The sequence below is a fragment of the Equus caballus genome, chromosome 14 (genome assembly GCF_041296265.1).
Source record: "Equus caballus isolate H_3958 breed thoroughbred chromosome 14, TB-T2T, whole genome shotgun sequence".
Taxonomy (NCBI): domain Eukaryota; kingdom Metazoa; phylum Chordata; class Mammalia; order Perissodactyla; family Equidae; genus Equus; species Equus caballus.
In genome coordinates, this window is record NC_091697.1 from 20,587,670 (window position 1) to 20,605,859 (window position 18,190).

Consider the following 18,190-nt stretch of genomic DNA (forward strand, 5'->3'; position numbering starts at 1 on the left):
TTTTCCTCCACTTTAGAAGATACTTTAGGAACTAATATCCCTTACAGTAAGGAAACATTTAACAGAAGTTCACTAATTCTTTCACTTTCCCATTTTCCTCCCTTTAAATTCATGTAAAATTGAGTTAAAAAAAACAAAACACAACTATACGATAATACCATCTTCTGTAATTGTTTCTATCCAGATATCTACCCCTTCTATCTGCTTATGTGCACAGATGTCTGGAGTAATATCACTTACTATTAAGCAATGGCTTCTTCTGATGGTGGGACTTGGGGTTTGTTTTTTACTTATTTCTTATTTTATTTTTTTACCTCCAGTTTTTTTCTTTTCGCCCCAGCTTTACTGAGATATTAATTGACATACAACATTGTGTAAGGTTTGTGTTTTGTTTTTTTTTCTTTTTTTGAGGAAGATTAGCCCTAAGCTAACATCTGCCGCCAATCCTCCTCTTTTCACTGAGGAAGACTAGCCCTGAGCTAACAGCCATGCCCATCTTCCTCTATTTTTTCTATGTGGGATGTCTACCACAGCATGGCTTGCCAAGTGGGGCCATGTCCTCACCTGGGATCCGAACCGGCGAACCCCAGGCCGCCAAAGCGGAACATGTGCACCAGGCCGGCCCCTGTGTAAGTTTAAAGTGTACAACATAATGACTTGATATATATATAGTGTGTGAAATGATTACCACAATAAGGTTAGATAAGACACCCAACACCTCACATAGTTACAAATTTTTTTTTTGGTGGTGAGAACCTTTAAGACCTACTCTCTTAGCAACTTTCAAATATACAATATTGTTAACTATAGTTACCATGCTGTACCTTACATCCCCCAAACTTATTCATCTTATAACTGGAAGTTTGTACCATTTGACCACATTGCCCCATTTTCCAAGGATGATTTTGTCTTGTCCTGGCCTTTCTCTTGCCTTTTTCTTCATTGTTTCAGTTGTTTATCATTTTAATAAAAACCGTACCATTATTCAAACTAACAAAAATGAAACCTCTCCCTATTGGGGAACAAAACCAAGTTTAAAAGTTCTGGTATCTTATCATTAATTCAAGACATCACTTCTCAACAGTTCATCTAGTGGCAATGTGAAGAAACTACTTTTGTTGCAATTAAAATATTGTATTAATCTGTTTTTAGATTATTTACATCAAGAAGTCATATCTTTGTCTTACCTTCTGAGCATACAAAACACCAGCTAACATTAACATGCTCATGATTTCGGCAACCTCGCCTGGGGGTAAAGTGATTAGGGCAGATGATACTATTAGACGCAAGGATCTTTGACCCGGCAGCCAGGCAAAAGTCATTGGCATGGTATGCCACAGGGCAGCGGACACAGCGCATGAGACGACCTAAAAATATAAGAAGCAGGAAAATCAAGGAGGCAGAAAAGAAAAACAAAAAGATTAAATATAAAAACAATGTTAGTTATTCAAGTGTATTTGCTGGCTGACAAAACGTCACAAATAGAAGGAAGCACTACTAAGAAAAGGGACCTGAAACACCCAATTCACTATGAAAAGCTCAGATGGGCGCTATGAGATAAGTCACCACAAGGAGTCAGATCCCACAACTGCAAGTGAGCCTGCTTCACCAAGGAAAGCCCTACTCAAACCAGTGCCCTGACTCCTAGGAAACCTGGAATCAGCAGCAAACTAAATGGGGGGCTGGGTATGCACAATCAGAATAAAAGCCCAGCTGGGAGGAAATTCTACTACTTGCTTTTGTTGCCTGGTACTCTGTGATTCTTACAGCCCTTCAGGTAAATAAACCACTCCACCCCTTCCAGGTGAAATATACCCTCTAACTTCACTACCTAAAAACCATTACTAAAGCACCTACAGACAATCTACAATAGCAACTGAAAAGGGGAAGGGAGATGAGGGTTAAACTGCAATTTTGATCAAGCAACTTAAACTACCTGACGAGATCTACAGCAGCAGGAGATCATCTTACAAAAGATATTGCCAGTCTGATTAAAAGAAAAGCCAACACTGCTAAATTTTTCCTGCTCAATCCCCTATGAGAGAAGTGGGAACTCTTAAGGCACACAGCATTTAACAGCAGAGAGACAATATTTGGCTTTTAGGAACATCACTAAGAAATCCACTATTATTGAACAGAAAGAAATTATTTTTCCCCAGTGGAAACAGATTTAAAAACTTAAGTTTACCTATACCCAGAGACAGTTTTGGGAACCACAGCTCGCAACCTAACCATGAAGCAGAAAAAAACTTTCAGCATAGGACTTTCCATTTTAGAAAATAAAACAAATCAACACAAAACAAAAACTTCAATTCTGCACTACATACATGTCTGTATGATAGTACATCTGACAACAATAGATATAAAGGGCCCACAGGAGAAAAATACACTTTGGTCTAACAGAGTAGGGGGAGGAAAACACGCAGCAGAATTTTTTTTCTTTGCTTTTTTGGTGAGGAAGATTGGTCCTGAGCTAACATCTGTGCCAATCTTCCTCTACTTTGTATGTGGGATGCCCCCACAGCATGGTTTGACCAACAGTGTGTAGGTCCACACCTGGGATCCAAACTTGTGAACCCTGGACCGCCAGAGTGGAGTGTATGAACTTAACCACTATGCCACTGGGCCAGCCCCTACTTTTTAAAACTAAATCTCACAGAAAATCCGAATATTTAAATAATGCCAGAGCTCCACAGAATACAATGTGGTGACTACTGAACTAGTCCATTACTCTCCTCTCTCTCATGTAAAATACTGGTACTCAAATCTAGCGAGGCCACAAAAAGACAAGCCAGATTGCATCTGTAAATATTCACTGGCAATGAAACCAAGGTTCTAGCATTAGATTGGTCCACATGAGAAACCCATACCTTTAGACGCAGAAACACTGGCTGGATTAGCAGCATGGCAGGTTATACAGATGTGGAGGGAACACCGGAAGCCCTTGTTTTGCATGACAGTGGGTGGGTACTTCTGGACACACTCTTCATGGTAAAACTTTCCGCACAAGGGCAGAAGGCACCTTTTAACATCTTCCCCACTCTGCTTACAAACAAAACAGGTATGGATTCCTGGGAAACAGAAAGAAGGCAACAAATTAATACCAATTCAAGAATTCACCCAATGCTAAACCACTAGGTGAAAAGTTAGTGAGTACACAATTTTGTATCAAATTCCAACATGAAGGAGGGGGGATCCAACACCACCAAGCAATTCTCCAACACCAGCTGGGTGTCCTACAATTCAACTCAATTCAGATCCCACAGGTTAAGGGCTCACTTCTACAAGATTGCCTCCCCTCTTCAGACACCAGTCTCCAGGCCACGTTGTCACCTGTACTTCTGACCCATTAGCTATAACTCAGAGGTTCCCAGAAGCCCCTCCTTGAGTTCAATTAACCTGCTAGAGCAGCTCACAGAACTCAGAGAAACATTTTACTTACTAGATCACCAGTTTATTAGAAAAGGATATAACTCAGGAACAGCCCGATGGAAGAGATTTATAGGGCAAGGTACAGGGAAAGAGCATGAAGATTTCAGGTTCTCTCCAAGCGCCGCTCTCCCGGAAACCCCACATGTTCACCAACCAGGAAGCTCTCCAAACTCCATCCTTTCGGGTTTTGATGGAAGTCTCATTACACAGACATGATTGATTAAATCACTGGCCACTGGGGACAGATTCAACACCCAGCCCTGTCATCTCCCCCAGAGGTGAGGGTGGTAGGACTGAAAGTTCCAACCATTTAATCACAAGGTTGGTTCTCAAGGAAACCCGCCCTCATCCTAAGATGCTTTCAAGGGTCACTATTAACATAACAAAAGACACACAAAAGACAACTTTATTGCCCTCACCACTTACAAAATTCCAAGGGTTTTAGGAGCTCTGCCAGAAGAAATTGGACAAAGACAGAATATATATTTCTTAATATAAATCACAATATCACAATGAGGAACTTTATAAGAGATTGATTAGGTGACAATATGAACCCACTGCACGATCTTCATTATCACTAGTAAGTGGGAAAGTCTGACAACAGGTGCTTGCTGACATAATGCAATAGAAGTGTACGTCGTCTATGAAGCCTTCTTGCCAAAAGAAAACTGCCCTTAAAGTAACGGAGCCTCTAGATCTAACCACAAGTTTCTAGGAAATACAGAAGATAGAGGAAGACGTTAAAAGAACACCACGAGGGTGCAATCAACCAAATTTAGAATGTGGAACATTTAGCAAGACAAATGACCACTGTCTCCACAAATGACATTGAAAAATAGAGTGAAGCACATAGTACTGTTGTAGATTAAGAGAAATTTAAGAGACCTATCAAAAAATACAATACAGGGGCCTTATTTGGATCTTTATTCAAAACACTATAAAAAGACATCTTTGAGAAAAGAGCAAAAATTTGAAAATGAGACTGGGTAGTAGACGACATGTAGGGGTTACTGTATCATTTTGCTACATATTGGACGATTTTTTAAAAATTGTAACTGTTAGAAAGACCTTTTGAACTGTAAGAGTAAAATGAGGCAGAACGTTGATAACTCCTGAAGCTGAGTGATGAATACATGGGGGTTCCTTACACTGTTCTCTCTACCTTTGTGTATGTCTGAGGACTTCTGCAACAAAAAGTTTAAGAAAAGAAAAACCTACCTCTCTCTGGAAAGCAATATGATGTAGGAGAAAGAGCCACGGCTTGAAAGACAGACCTGAACTTGAATCCTGCCTCCAACACTTGCTGGAAATACAAGCTCATTAAAATAACCCATCTTGAGCCAGCCTGGCTGGCCAAGTGGTGAAGTTCAGCACGCTTTGCTTTGGCGGCCAGGGTTCAGTTCCTGGGTATGGACCTACACCACTTGTCAGTGGCTATTCTGTGGCAGCAGCTCACATACAAGAAGAGGAACATTGGCAACAAATGTTAGCTCAGCACAAATCTTCCTCAGCAAAAACAAAAAAAACCCTATCTCATCTATGAACAGTGAGATCAACCCCAGATAACAATGATTTTTAGGAAAAAATTTAAAATATGTATTTGGAAAGAAGCAAACTACTGCCTGATGCTGAATAACCGGTAGCAAATATTAAACTGCAGTAACCTAAAATAGTGTGGTTACCATACTGTAGGAAAGCAGGATGAGCCACAAGCAATAGGAAATGACTCCCTAATTCCTACTGTATTCATCTTTACTAAAACTAGGATAAAATTTCCTATCCTCAAAAATAATAATTTCTCCTTACCTCACATCATGTACAAAAATTAATTCAAAATATACAATAGACCTAAATGGTGAACCTAAAACTGTAAAAGAAGAAAGCAAAGAGAATCTTTGCAAAAGAGTAAGATTAAATTGGACTTAATCAAAACTAAAAACTGCTCTTGAAAAGACACCATTAAGAAAATGAAAAAGAAGGGCCAGCCTGGTGGCACAGCAGTTAAGCGCACACATTCTGCTTCGGTGGCCCAGGGTTCGCTGGTTCGGATACCGAGTGTGGACATGGCACCGCTTGGCAAGCCATGCTGTGGTAGGCGTCCTACATATAAAGTCGAGGAAGATGGGCACAGATCGGCTCAGGGCCCAGTCTTCCTCAGCAAAAAGAGGAGGATTGGCAGCAGATGTTAACTCAGGGCTGATCTTCCTCAAAAAAAAGAAAGAAAGAAAGAAAGAAGGAACAAAAAAAACAAGCCATAGATTGGGAGAATAATTTGAAAAGTAAGTAGGTATCTGATAAATGACGTGTATCCAGGTGCTGGCCCCATGGCCGAGTGGTTAATGTTCCCCATACTCTGCTTCAGCAGCCCAGGTTTGTGGGTTCAGATCCTGGGTGCGGACCTAACTCTGCTCATCAGCCATGCTGTGAAGCCATTCCACATACAAAGTGGAGGAAGAGTGGCACAGATGTTAGCTCAGGGCGAATCTTCCTCGCAAAGAATAAAATTACTTGTACCCAGAATACATATAAAGAACTCTTAAAACTTGATAGTAAGAAAATAACCCAATTAAAAAAAGAAATAAAGGGAGGGAGGGGCGGCCCCATGGCATAGTGGTTGAGTTGGGCACATTCCATTTAGGTGGCCTAAGTTCACAGGTCCAGATGCCAGGCACAGACCTATACCAATCATCAGCCATGCTGTGGCAGCGACCCACATATAAAGTGGAGGAAGACTGGCACAGATGTTAACTGAGGGCTAATCTTCCTCAAGCGAAAAAAGAGGAGGATTGGCAACAAAGATGTTACCTCACGGCGAATCTTCCTCAGCAAAAAAAAAAAAAAAAAAAAAAAAAAAGACTTACACACTTCATCAAAGAAGATGGCAAATAAGCACACAAAAAGATGTGCAATACCATCCCGCATTAGGAAAATGCACATTAAAACCACAATGAGCTACCATTACACATCTGTCAGAATGGCTAAAATTACAAAGACTGACCATACCAACCACTGATGAAGATGTGGAAGAACTGAAACTCTCATACATCGCTGATGGCAATGTAAAATGGTACAAACACTTTGGAAAACCATTTGGATGTTTCTTTTTTTTTCTTTTTTTTTTTTTCTTTAAGATTTTATTTTTTCCTTTTTCTCCCCAAAGCCCCCCGGTACATAGTTGTGTATTCTTCGTTGTGGGTTCCTCTAGTTGTGGCACGTGGGACGCTGCCTCAGCGTGGTCTGACGAGCAGTGCCATGTCCGCGCCCAGGATTCGAACCGACGAAACACTGGGCCGCCTGCAGCGGAGCGCGCGAACTTAACCACTCGGCCACGGGCCAGCCCCCATTTGGATGTTTCTTAAAAAGTTAAACATTACCTGCCATATGATGCAGCCATTCTATTGTTAGGTATTTACACAAGAGAAAAGAAGATGTGTCCATACAAAGACTTGCATATGTTCACAGCAGCTTTATTATAATACCCAAGCTGAGAACAACCCAAATGTACATCAATAGATGAATGGATAAATAAACTGTGATATATCCGTACAATGGAGTATGACTCAACAAGAAAAAGGAATGAACTTTCATACCCACAACGTTGTGGAATCTCAAAAAAATTATCCTGAGTGATGATTTCATAGGTATATGTACACACACATAATTGTCAAAACTCATCAAATTGTACACTTTGTGCAGTTTACTATACATCAATTATACCTCAGTAAAGCTGTTTTAAGAAAGAGAATGAACTACTGATATACACATTAACATAAATGAGTCTCAAAAACATTATGCTGAGCCAGACACAAAAATTTACATATACTTTGATTCCACTTATATGAAACTCTAAAAAAGATAAATCTAATGTGTAGTAACAGAAAGCAGAGAACTGTTTGCCTGAATCTGGGGGAGTGCGTAAGGATTGACTGGGACTGAGCACAAGGGAATCTTCCGGAGTGACGGAAATGTTCTAAATCTTCATTGTGGTTGTGGTTATATGGGTGTATAAATTTTATCAAAACATACATTAAAATGGGTGCATTTAAGCATGTAAATTATATTTCAACAAAGTTGATTTTTACAAAATAGTTTTCCCTTAGATTAACATGTTACCACATCATAATAAAGATAATACTAGCAAAATGATATCAGTGGCACAAAAGGAAAGAAGATCTTTCTAAGACTAGGATGATAAAGATACGCACATACCTAAAAGTTTTTTCTAAATTTCATTTACAGAGCTGGAGGGAACTATTTCCCATAAGGATCAAAAGCCCAACTGTGCAGAAGGCAAAATAACCCCACAACTATTGTGTCTTCCAGCTTTCATTCCCACACTGCTAAAAGTGCTGGCAAAAAGATGAAATAAATCTGACATGGCTGTCTATTTACAAACACAAGTTAATTTGGTCTCTTGTTTCCAACAGGGGCTAAATCTATACTCTTCCCTTCAAGTTAGAAATAATTACCTTTTCCCATCATCCTCACCAAGACAAGAAAAAACTTCTTCAGCTTCCTCCTTCTGCCTCACAACTCCAAGATACATTCCCGTTTTACCTTTCCGTCTCTTCAGGATTATCCTCTCCTGTTTGTATGACTGTTGTCCACCATTTATTCCCTCTCCTGTTGTGGAAATTTATTTCTGTACACGGTTCTTAACCTTCATCCTACAAACACTCAGCATGTTCTTCCTCTTGACCCTACAATATCCTCCCTTCAGCTACTGCTCTCTTTTCCATTGAAACCAAGCTTCTGTAGGAAACAGCGTATACTGCTACCCATTCACAGTGGTTTAGGGTGGCACCCTCTGGCAAAAAGTCAAGCATTTTCGAACTGCCAAATACAACAGCCTCTTGTCACTCCAGAACCTCCTTGGTCTCTTTGCCATATCTGTCCCTCTGATGACACTTCACTCCCATGGCTTCACATTCTTTGACAAGCTCCTCCTCACCTTGCAGCAGCTCCTTTAAATAGGTAACCCCAGGTACTGTCTTTGGCTCTCTTCTCATTCTATACATGCTTTCTCTTTGGGCAGCACAATATCCACACCTGTGGTTTTTTTGGTTTTTTTTTTTTGATGAAGATTAGCCCTGAGCTAACATCTGCTGCCAATCCTCCTCTTTTTTTTTTGCTGAGGAAGACTGGCCCTGAGCTCACACCCGTGCCCATCTTCTTCTACTTTATATGCGAGATGCCTGCCATAGCATGGCTCGCCAAATCGTGCCACGTCCACACCTGGGATCCGAACCAGCAAACCCTGGGCCACGGAAGCACAACATGCGCACTTAACCGCTGAGCCACCGGGCCAGTCCCTATACCTATGGTTTTAATGATTTAAGAGCATAAGATCTATACCTTCAGCCCTCATTTCTTCACTGCTTAAATGCTGTAACATCATACATAAAACTGAAAATAGAACAATCTCCTTAGCACAGCCTATGAGGTGCTTTACAGGTTGATCTCATCTAACCATTCCTAGCTTCTGACCAGATCTGTATATTGCAACTCTCCCAAAATATCTTTCTTTTTTTGGCAAACAGTTTTATTGACATATGATATATACACAGAAAAGTACACACATACTAACTGTATAGTTCATGAATAATCATGGAACACACTTACGTAATCACCACTCAGATCACCAAATGTGAAAACATCACCAGTAACCCAAAAGCTCTCCTCGTTACTACCAACTCCTCCTGCCTAAAACACCCTAAACTCTAAACACACTGACCTATGCTTCCTGTTACCCAAATAATCCATACTTTCATTACTGGACCTCTGTCCTTCCCCATCCAACACCAATTTGTATTTCTCTCTTAAAGGAAAACTCAAATATCTTTCTTGTGTCATTGCCTCATCTATCTTCACACAGCAATTTTATTTATTTATTTATTTTTTGGCGAAGAAGAATGGCCATGAGCTAACATCTGTGCCAGTCTTCCCCTATTTTGTATGTGGGACACTGCCACAGCATGGCTTGATGAGTGGTGTGTAGGTCCGTGCCAGGGATCTGAACCCGTGAGCCCTGGGCCACCAAAGCAGAATGTGCGAACTTAAAGCGCTACGCCACCAGCCTGGCCCCACACAGCGCTTTAAATGGATCTCACTACAACACTTTTTGCACTACATTAATGCTATATATTCATTATTTATTTGGTATGCTTTTCTGAGGGCAAAGATCGCACAACACCCATCTCTGTGTCTGTAACAACCAGCCCAGTATTGCCACAAAATAGTGTCTCCAATGAATGTTTTTTCCCTGAAAAACTTAAAAGTCAAAGAAGACCCTCTGGAAGAAGACCCTTCTATATCTACTTTACCTGTGCGACATTCATTGCAGATAAATTTTCCTCTGGGCATCTCATTTAATCCAAGGCACTCAAGGTGGAAAGCCCCACAGCACTGAGCCTCACATAACAGCAGTTCACCAAGTTTCTCACAGTTCTGTTAAGGGAAAGAAAACAGATCGTGTATAGAAAAAGGTTTTTAAAAAATCCCAAGCAGAAGGCCCTCATGAAGGCAAAGATTAAGAAACAGCTCTGCAAGAAATAAGAAATCTCACCATTCATTAAGCCAATATTTAATTATTACCTCCTATATGCCAGGAACCACAAGGTCCCTGACTCTCATGGTTCTTATATTCTAAGGAAAGAAATACAAGTAGAAATTTCAATAAACGGAAAACTATCAGACAAGCATTAGGCAGAGAACCCAAATAGCTACTTTGTATTGAGTGATTAGGGACAGTCTCTCAGACTAGGCTCACATGACCTGAAGGAAGGATCAGGAAGTCAGCAAGTACAGAAAGTCCACAGGCAGGTGAAACCATGGCATGTCTGAGAATCACAAGGAAAGCCAGTGTCATTGGACTAAAGTGAACAAGTTAGAAGTGGCAGAAGATGAGGTGAGAAAGAGACAACAACAGCCTGATGTGCGGCCTCACAGATTATGGTAGAGAGTTTCAGATTTTATTCTAATTGCAACGGTGAGCCATTAGAGAGCTTTACCAAGAGTAGGCTGAAATCAGGTATTCATTTAAAACAGATCATTCTGACTGCTACATGGAAAATGAGTTCAAGAGTAGAAAGGTGAGAATAGAAGCAGAGACAATCAAGGAGGCTACTGGAATGGTTCAAGCAAGAGATACGGGCTAGGTAGACTTGGATCGTAACAGTCACAAAAGGGCTCCACTCAAGGTTTAAACAACCCTTCAGATACATCTAGGACCATCTCAGAGAGACTACTTTTCTGAGATGATCTCACCTAAGACAGTGTCACTTAGGATAGGGCCTTACGAAGCAATGATCTGCATCTGTTGCTTTGAAAACACTAAGATTTATGAAAATCCTGCAAATTCACAACATTTGTTACTTTTCACTCCTCTAATATCCAGACTTGTTTCCTCATAGTGATTGGCAGAAAAATGCTAAAAATGAAGAAGTCTTATACTTACTCTGTAAGACAAGAAAGGGGAAAGGTGGGTAGGCAAATCTAACATCTTCAGGAACTCAAAGAAATAGAACAGGTCTTGGCCACTTAACATCAAACCTTAAATAAACAAGTGAGTAGGAGAGCTTTGGGGAAAAAAGGTCAGAGGCATTCAGGGATCAAGAGGGCTGAATCACCCTGTAGTCTGAGCTAGTCTCACATGTTTGGCTCTCCCATTATCCACTATTCACACATAAAAACTGACAGATAGCATAAATATTGTCTATTTTGTTTTATGTATTTAGGGTACCAGTGACATCAGTTTTAATGTACAACAAACAAATTCACTTTCATAACTTAAACAGGAAAATTTCAATTATAGTATATATGGAAAATAAATTTTTCACATTAACCAAATGTTATGGACTAACCTTTTAATTGGGATGATCATGTAATTTTTTTTTTTTTTTTTGAGGAAGATTAGCGCAGATCAAACTCCTGCCAATCCTCCTCTTTTCACTGAGGAAGACTGGCCCTGAGCTAACATCTGTGCCCATCTTCCTCTACTTTATATGTGGGACGCCTACCACAGCATGGCTCGTCAAGCAGTGCCATGTCCGCACCTGTGATCTGAACTGGCGAACCCCAGGCCGCTGAAGCAGAACGTGCACACTTAACCACTGCACCACCAGGCCAGCCCCTAAGTCATCTTTCAAACTGGGACACTTGAGAGTGAAAGGAGGCACTATTAATAAATCACAGAAAGACAAGAGATTTAAACAAAGACTGATCCAAACAATCCAGGACCAGACGGTCACCACATCCTTCATCAATTTTTCTTGATAATCTTTGTGGGCATAACAGTCCCTGCAGATTAACATTGTGTTTGGGAGCCAGTCTGAATGTGACCAACCTTCTTTATATAACAGCAAAAATGAACAGACAAGGAAACTTAGTTGGAATTATATAGACCATAATAACAAATTCTGGGCCTGGGTTAATTTTAATTTTCAGCTGTTGCAATTAGAGAAAAAAATAATAAAACAAATATCTTCAACTTTTTATATGCCAGCTTTTAAGAATTTACAAAGATAAATCAAGACCATAAAAAAAAGAACATAATCAAAGCATCCATCTAATTGACTCTACTCCCAAATCAGACAAAGGCTCTTTAACAACAATAAAGTAGAGTCACATCTCACAGAGAGGCAATAAAACATAGTTGTGGTTAAGACTCTAAACCCAGATTGCCTGAGTTTGAATCCTGACTTCGCTCTGTGATTGTAAGCAAGCTATTTAACACCTCTGTGCCTCGGTTTCCTCATCTATAAAAAGGGGATAATAATGGTAATCTACATTGAGATTGTTATGATGAGTAAATGATGTAACAAAGTGATTAGAACAATACTTGACACATAGTAAGGAAACATTATATAAATGTTTATTAAATAAATAGAAAAATGTAAGTGGTAGGTTCTCTGAAGTCACTACTTTAAAGCAAAAAAAAAAAAAAAATCTCAAAGCTTAAATTACTGTTGAAAAATTCCTTAGAAACCCAAAGATTCTCACACCATGAGAGTACAGGAAAATGATCTTTGAGCAACCAGAGATCATCTCTCCCGTCTCAGACCTGCTTCAGGTCATCTACTCAAGGGTAACAAGGGCAAATGGTTGACCAACAGTAAATATTTCTCTTCCTTTCTCTTTTTGTGGGGAGGGAGAAGAGTTAAATCCTTAAAGGAAGGGGGCTGGCCCGGTGGCACAGTGGTTAAATTCGCACGATCCACTTCTGCAGCCCAGGGTTCACCAGTTCAGATCCTGGGTGCGGACTTGGCACCGCTTGGCACACCATGCTGTGGTAGGCGTCCCACATATAAAGTAGAGGAACATGGGGATGAATGTTAGCTCAGGGCCAGTCTTCCTCAGCAAAAAGAGGAGGATTGGCAGCAGATGTTAGCTCAGGGCTAATCTTCCTCCAAAAAACAAAAGTGAAAAAAAATCCTTAAAGGAAGGGACTCTACTGGAATCATCCAAGAGAATTTTTATTCTAATCATGACTGGGTCATCGAGAGATGGAGAAAGCTTCTCTTCAAAGACAAGCATGCAATCAAAATGCAAGTGGGTAATATTTTCTACCTGACAAACATTCTCTTTGAGCGCAGCTCCTCCGCCTCGTTCACCCTGTAGTTTTTTAGACGCAGTCATCCCGTGTTCATTTTCTACACCATCCTCAACAGGCTCCTTGGGGCTTGCAGCCGTCCTGTGTGTCATCAGTTCTCCCTTACAGAGAAAAAAATAATGTCCCACATCTGTATTATTCATGTCTCCTCCATCTGACCCCCTCCCTCTGGGCTGCTATTTGTCTAGCCATTAAGCACTTACAGATGTTCAGCCAATCACGCGGGCGGACTGCATGCAATGTTAGTTCTAACCCTGCTGTGATTGGGCGGGTAGTGGGCGCCTCATGCCCTGCCACTAACTGCTCTGAGGCTGTTCCACTGGAACTTTTTGAGCTGTTCCATTTTAAGGTTTCACTAAGGGAGAGAAAACATTCTTAAGTTTATTTGATTACTTATTTGTCCTTCCAAGATCAGTGTTTCCTAAATAATGCCCACTTCGGGCATTCTATTCAAATTGTCCTGGATAGAAACATTCTGTATCATAATGTGTGATGCTGACCTGACTTGTTCTAATTCTCTTCTAACCTGAGTTGGAAAGCCAGCTATAGCATCAATGACTGCACTGATGCTCTGCAAGGAAACGGTTTTAAATCCATCTTTGTTTCCTAAAAGCCAATGTTTATAAACATTATACTAAAATTAAGCAGTTGATGGTCTCAAGAAATAAGCAAATGAGTTTTCCCTTTTAATAGCAGCAGTCTCAACTTTTAAAGGGCAATGTCCAAGTTCATTCAGATCACAGGGTTACTTGATAATGTACTCTCTGGTTTTAGAAAAAGTTTACTTCATGATGAAACAGTTGTATATTTCATCTGACACTTAAGAACATAGGATGTGATGTTTTAAAAAGGTCATACCCACAGCTGCCATATGTGACTTGACTTATTTTCACTAGGATCAGGCTCTCCTTTTGCTCCAAGATTCCTTACAGCTATTAGCTGTTTCAGTAGAACATTATTCCTCAATAAACTCAAGGGAAAGAGGGATGTGGCCTCAACTGTGAAAAGTAGCTTTGATTTGGAAGGTCAAAAGATGAGGAACTGAGTAATACCTCTGAACTTGTGGTTTCTTTTGATGAGTCGTCATTTTTCACTTTTTTACAATGCACCTTGGCTGTAGCATGCCTCTGTCGTTTTCGCTTCCTTGGTTTATCAAATATCTTGGTAGTGCCTATGACAGGAAAACAAGTGTTACCTGCTGGCTAATCACGCACATGGCCAAGAACTCCTATCCTCAACTAAAGGGACATCAAAGAACTATGGAATGATAGAGTAAAAACCAACCTCAAAATCTGTTTAATTCTCCAATTTTGTAGATGAGGAAAACAAAAGCAGAAAAGGAAAGAGACTTACCGATGATTATACAATGAGTTGAAGAAACAGCTACATATAACTATATAAATTCTGCCTCATAGAGATTATACAGTAAATGTATAGGTAGGTTATTAAAGCAATTTCATTTTTATAACTGAAATGAAAGATTTTCTAGTTCCTCAAAGGATTTCAATATCCTATAGATGGGGAGAAAATGCATTTAGTAGGAAAAGATACTAAAATCTGCTCTCCATGATTAAAGAAAGTAATGATATCACTATATGATTTAAGGATTAAAATGAAAAGCTGAAATATCTAAGATTTGGTGGAATAGCCCCGTGGCCGAGTGGTTAAGTTCGCACGCTCCACTTCAGTGGCCCAGAGTTTCACCGGTTCAAATCCTGGGCGCAGACATGGCACCGCTCGTCAGACCATGCTGAGGCGTTATCCCACATGCCACAACTAGAAGGACCCACAACTAAAATACGCAACTATGCACCGGGGAGGATTAGGGAGAAAAAGCAGGAAAAAAAAAAAAAAGATCTGGCTTATAGGAGTGGGACAGAGACCTCCCCCAATACACTTAGTGGCTTACAGAATACTTCTGCAGTAGTACTACTACCTTAAACATCCAACAATGTAAAATCAATACATGGTCTAATGTGGCACATTTACAAAATGAAATTCCAGTTTCTTCCTCATTTTCTATTATACATATTTCAACTCTTTGCTATAGAAACATCAAAAGGAACATACAAGATATAAAGAGATATTGCATAAAATGTTCCAGGATAACGATGCTGGGTATCAACATGAAGGCTGAACTCTGGAAAACTGCCTTAGTGCTTTCTTCTTAGACTGCCTGATGGAGATGCAGAAGCTCTCCTACCAAAGCTGCTGACAACCTATGACTAAAGGAAGAGTTATGATGATGGCAGAATAAAGGTTCACAATTCTCACAAGATGAAACATTTAGATGAAATTCACAAAGGATAAAGTGTAGGTTGTAGGTTTTACAAAAAAAGTGAAGTACGGAAGTGTAGGAAAAGAGCTGATATTCTTTTGGAAGCAGGTTTTTTTTAAGCGAGGAAGCAAACTGATGAACCTACAGAATTATACTTAGGCACAAGGTTAAAATAAGCTTACATATTGCTAAATTTACTTGCTGGAAAACTTAATAATCACGGGTCACATTTAAAGAAGTGTGCACTTAAAACCATATGAAATATAATCTTCCCATGATACCCTTTGCTGGCAGACCATTTCTGATGCAGTGTGCTCAAATCTAGGCTAGTATTTTAGGAACGACACTAATCAATAAATGGCACTGGCCAATGAATGATCAAAGTGGTAGAAAGAATTGGCATGGAGAAAATGTGGTGCGGATAACAAGAGAGTAGTGTGATAGTCACCGTGGTCAGGTCTGGATTTAGTTCCCCAACCCTGTCAATTCTTTCATCTTCATGTTTCTTCTATAATATGGATAATATCCTGACACGTTGTAATGCTTTAGATGGATCAGAAGTAACAGTAGTAAGCAAAAGACCAGAGCAAAGGACCTGGCAGAGCAAATGCTCAAACTACGATTATTCTATCTGTTATTGCAGCAAGGGCTCCCCACCCATTCCTCCTAGGGGCAGAACCAAGAGCACCAAGTAGAAGTTCCAAGAGTCAGATTCCAATTTAATCTAGAAGATTCCTAAGCCCTTAAGAAGCAACCACAATGGACTAGGCTCAAAAATAAGTTCTCTTTTTCAAGCATATGCTCACTGAACAAAGGTCATAGATGTGATAGAAGAAAATAAAGACTATTTGTGCAAGTCTGTTTTAGATGACTGGTAAATTCCCTCTTGACCCAATATTTTCTGACCTATAGAAATAAAAATTGAACCAAAGCCAAGAAAGTAATGATGTCATCTGGAGAATTATCTAATAAAATTAAGGATCTGATTGTTCTTAACATTTTCTTACTCTAATATAATTCTAATTCCATTTAACTAATTTCAGCATAAAGCTGAAAATGACAATAGAATTTTCTAGTGCCATGCATAGTTTTAGGAAGCACATTTTGGGCAAACAAGTTTTAGAACTTACAACACCACTGGTCTTGCTTACATACGTAACAACTTTCCTAGTTAACTGACAGGTGCTTCACACTTATTTTTGCATTACCTTTTTTAAATCTCAAAAATACTCACCTCCACCAAACTCTTTAGAATGAGATGCAGCATGTGATTCAGTAATGTCATTCTCCAAGCGACCAGCTTCATAGCACTACAAATAAGTAAAATGCAACACGGTTTACAGAGGAATAGAAAAGAAATCCTTTATATTATATGCCAAAAACAACTAGCCTGGCTGGCTTTATTCTTTTTAGATTGGCACCTGAACGAACAACTGTTGCCAATCATTTTTTTTTTTCCTGCTTTTTCTCCCCCCTGGCAAATAGTTGTCTATTTTAGTTGTGGGTCCTTCTAGTTGTGGCATGTGGGACACCGCCTCAGCATAGCCTAACGAGTGGTGCCATGTCCGCACCCAGGATCCAAACCAGCAAAACCCTTGGCCGCCGAGGCGGAACGCTTGAACTTAACGACTCAGCCATAGGGCCAGCCCCTCCTGGCTGATTTTAACAATTAAAAGAATAATACAATAATGGCAAAGGATTGACCAGCAACTTTATGGGGAAAGGCAGCAGATTAGGGAAAAAAAAGTGCTCCAAAAGACTCATGACCACCACATACTCCTTAAAAAAAGAAGGCCTACCCAGAGACTCCCAATATATAAAGCAGATACAGAATGCTGCTCTAATAGATGTAGGAGAGAAAGAGAAAGTGTATGTACCCAGAGACCCACAATCTCATTTCTATTCCACACTACCTGTAATTAAAATCTACCTTCTTAAAATTGTATTTATAGCCAATAGATTTTACACAGACTTATTGACTTAACGAATTCTAATTAAAAGCTCTGATTCATGGAATGCCATTCTAATTTAAGGGGTTGGAGATTAACATAAATTAAAGCAACATTAAAACTCAAAACAAAACACTTAGAGATCAAGTGTAATTCCCTACACATTTTACTCCTCTACTACTAATGTTTGTATGAATTAGTTCCAAAAAAATGTCTTCTGCTACAAGAATAATGTTCTTCATCATAACTGTAAAAGAAAAGTCAGTAGCCACAAAAAGTCAATATACTGGATGCTATTCTTGCTATAAAGGTCCCAAAGTTTGAGGTCAAAACAAGATAAAATGCAGCTGTGAATTTCCAAATGCTATACATGGTAATAAATCACAAGGATACAACTTTCCTCATGTTCAATATAGATTAGAATCCTACAAAGTCAAATTAAATGAAGGAATAAATGCCAAGCATCCATTTAAATGAAGAAAATACTAGTAGACAAATCCAAAAATATGGGAGAAGTTAAGAGAGATATCAGAGATTATTAATGTCTGCTCCTAAAAAAAAACCTGGACATCCATATGGGGTAAAAAATTCACTTCGAAATTCCATCTCAAAAGCACACAAAATCCAGAAGCATAAAATTCCTAAAAGGAAATACAAGAAGAACATCTTTGTGTCCATGGAGTAGAAAAGAGATCTTAAAACAGACACAAAAAGCATTAATCATAAAAGAAAAAAATTAAAAATTTCTTCTTGTGAAAGACAAAACTAAGAAAACGAATAAGTAAGCCTCAGACTTGGAAAAAATATTTACAGTACATACATCTGACAAAGGACTTGTATCCCAAATATAAAAAGTACTCCTAAAAGCAACCATTAAAAGAATGACAGACCCAATCAAACATGTAAGTATACCTGAACAGT

At 39.5% G+C, this 18,190-nt stretch overlaps 1 protein-coding gene across 13 annotated transcripts in view; it reads right to left on the minus strand.

Moving 5' to 3' along the window:
* NSD1 (nuclear receptor binding SET domain protein 1) overlaps positions 1 to 18,190 on the minus strand; it is a 167,208-nt gene that overhangs the window by 29,918 nt on the left and 119,100 nt on the right. For all 13 annotated transcript variants that reach the window (XM_023617136.2, XM_023617132.2, XM_023617135.2 and 10 more), the window contains 6 exons: positions 16,555 to 16,630; positions 14,095 to 14,213; positions 13,000 to 13,143; positions 9,756 to 9,879; positions 2,871 to 3,071; positions 1,188 to 1,367 (listed from right to left, as the gene is read on the minus strand). In XM_023617136.2, the coding sequence (XP_023472904.1) occupies positions 1,188 to 1,367; positions 2,871 to 3,071; positions 9,756 to 9,879; positions 13,000 to 13,143; positions 14,095 to 14,213; positions 16,555 to 16,630 (844 nt within the window). The remainder of the gene's footprint in view (positions 1 to 1,187; positions 1,368 to 2,870; positions 3,072 to 9,755; positions 9,880 to 12,999; positions 13,144 to 14,094; positions 14,214 to 16,554; positions 16,631 to 18,190) is intronic.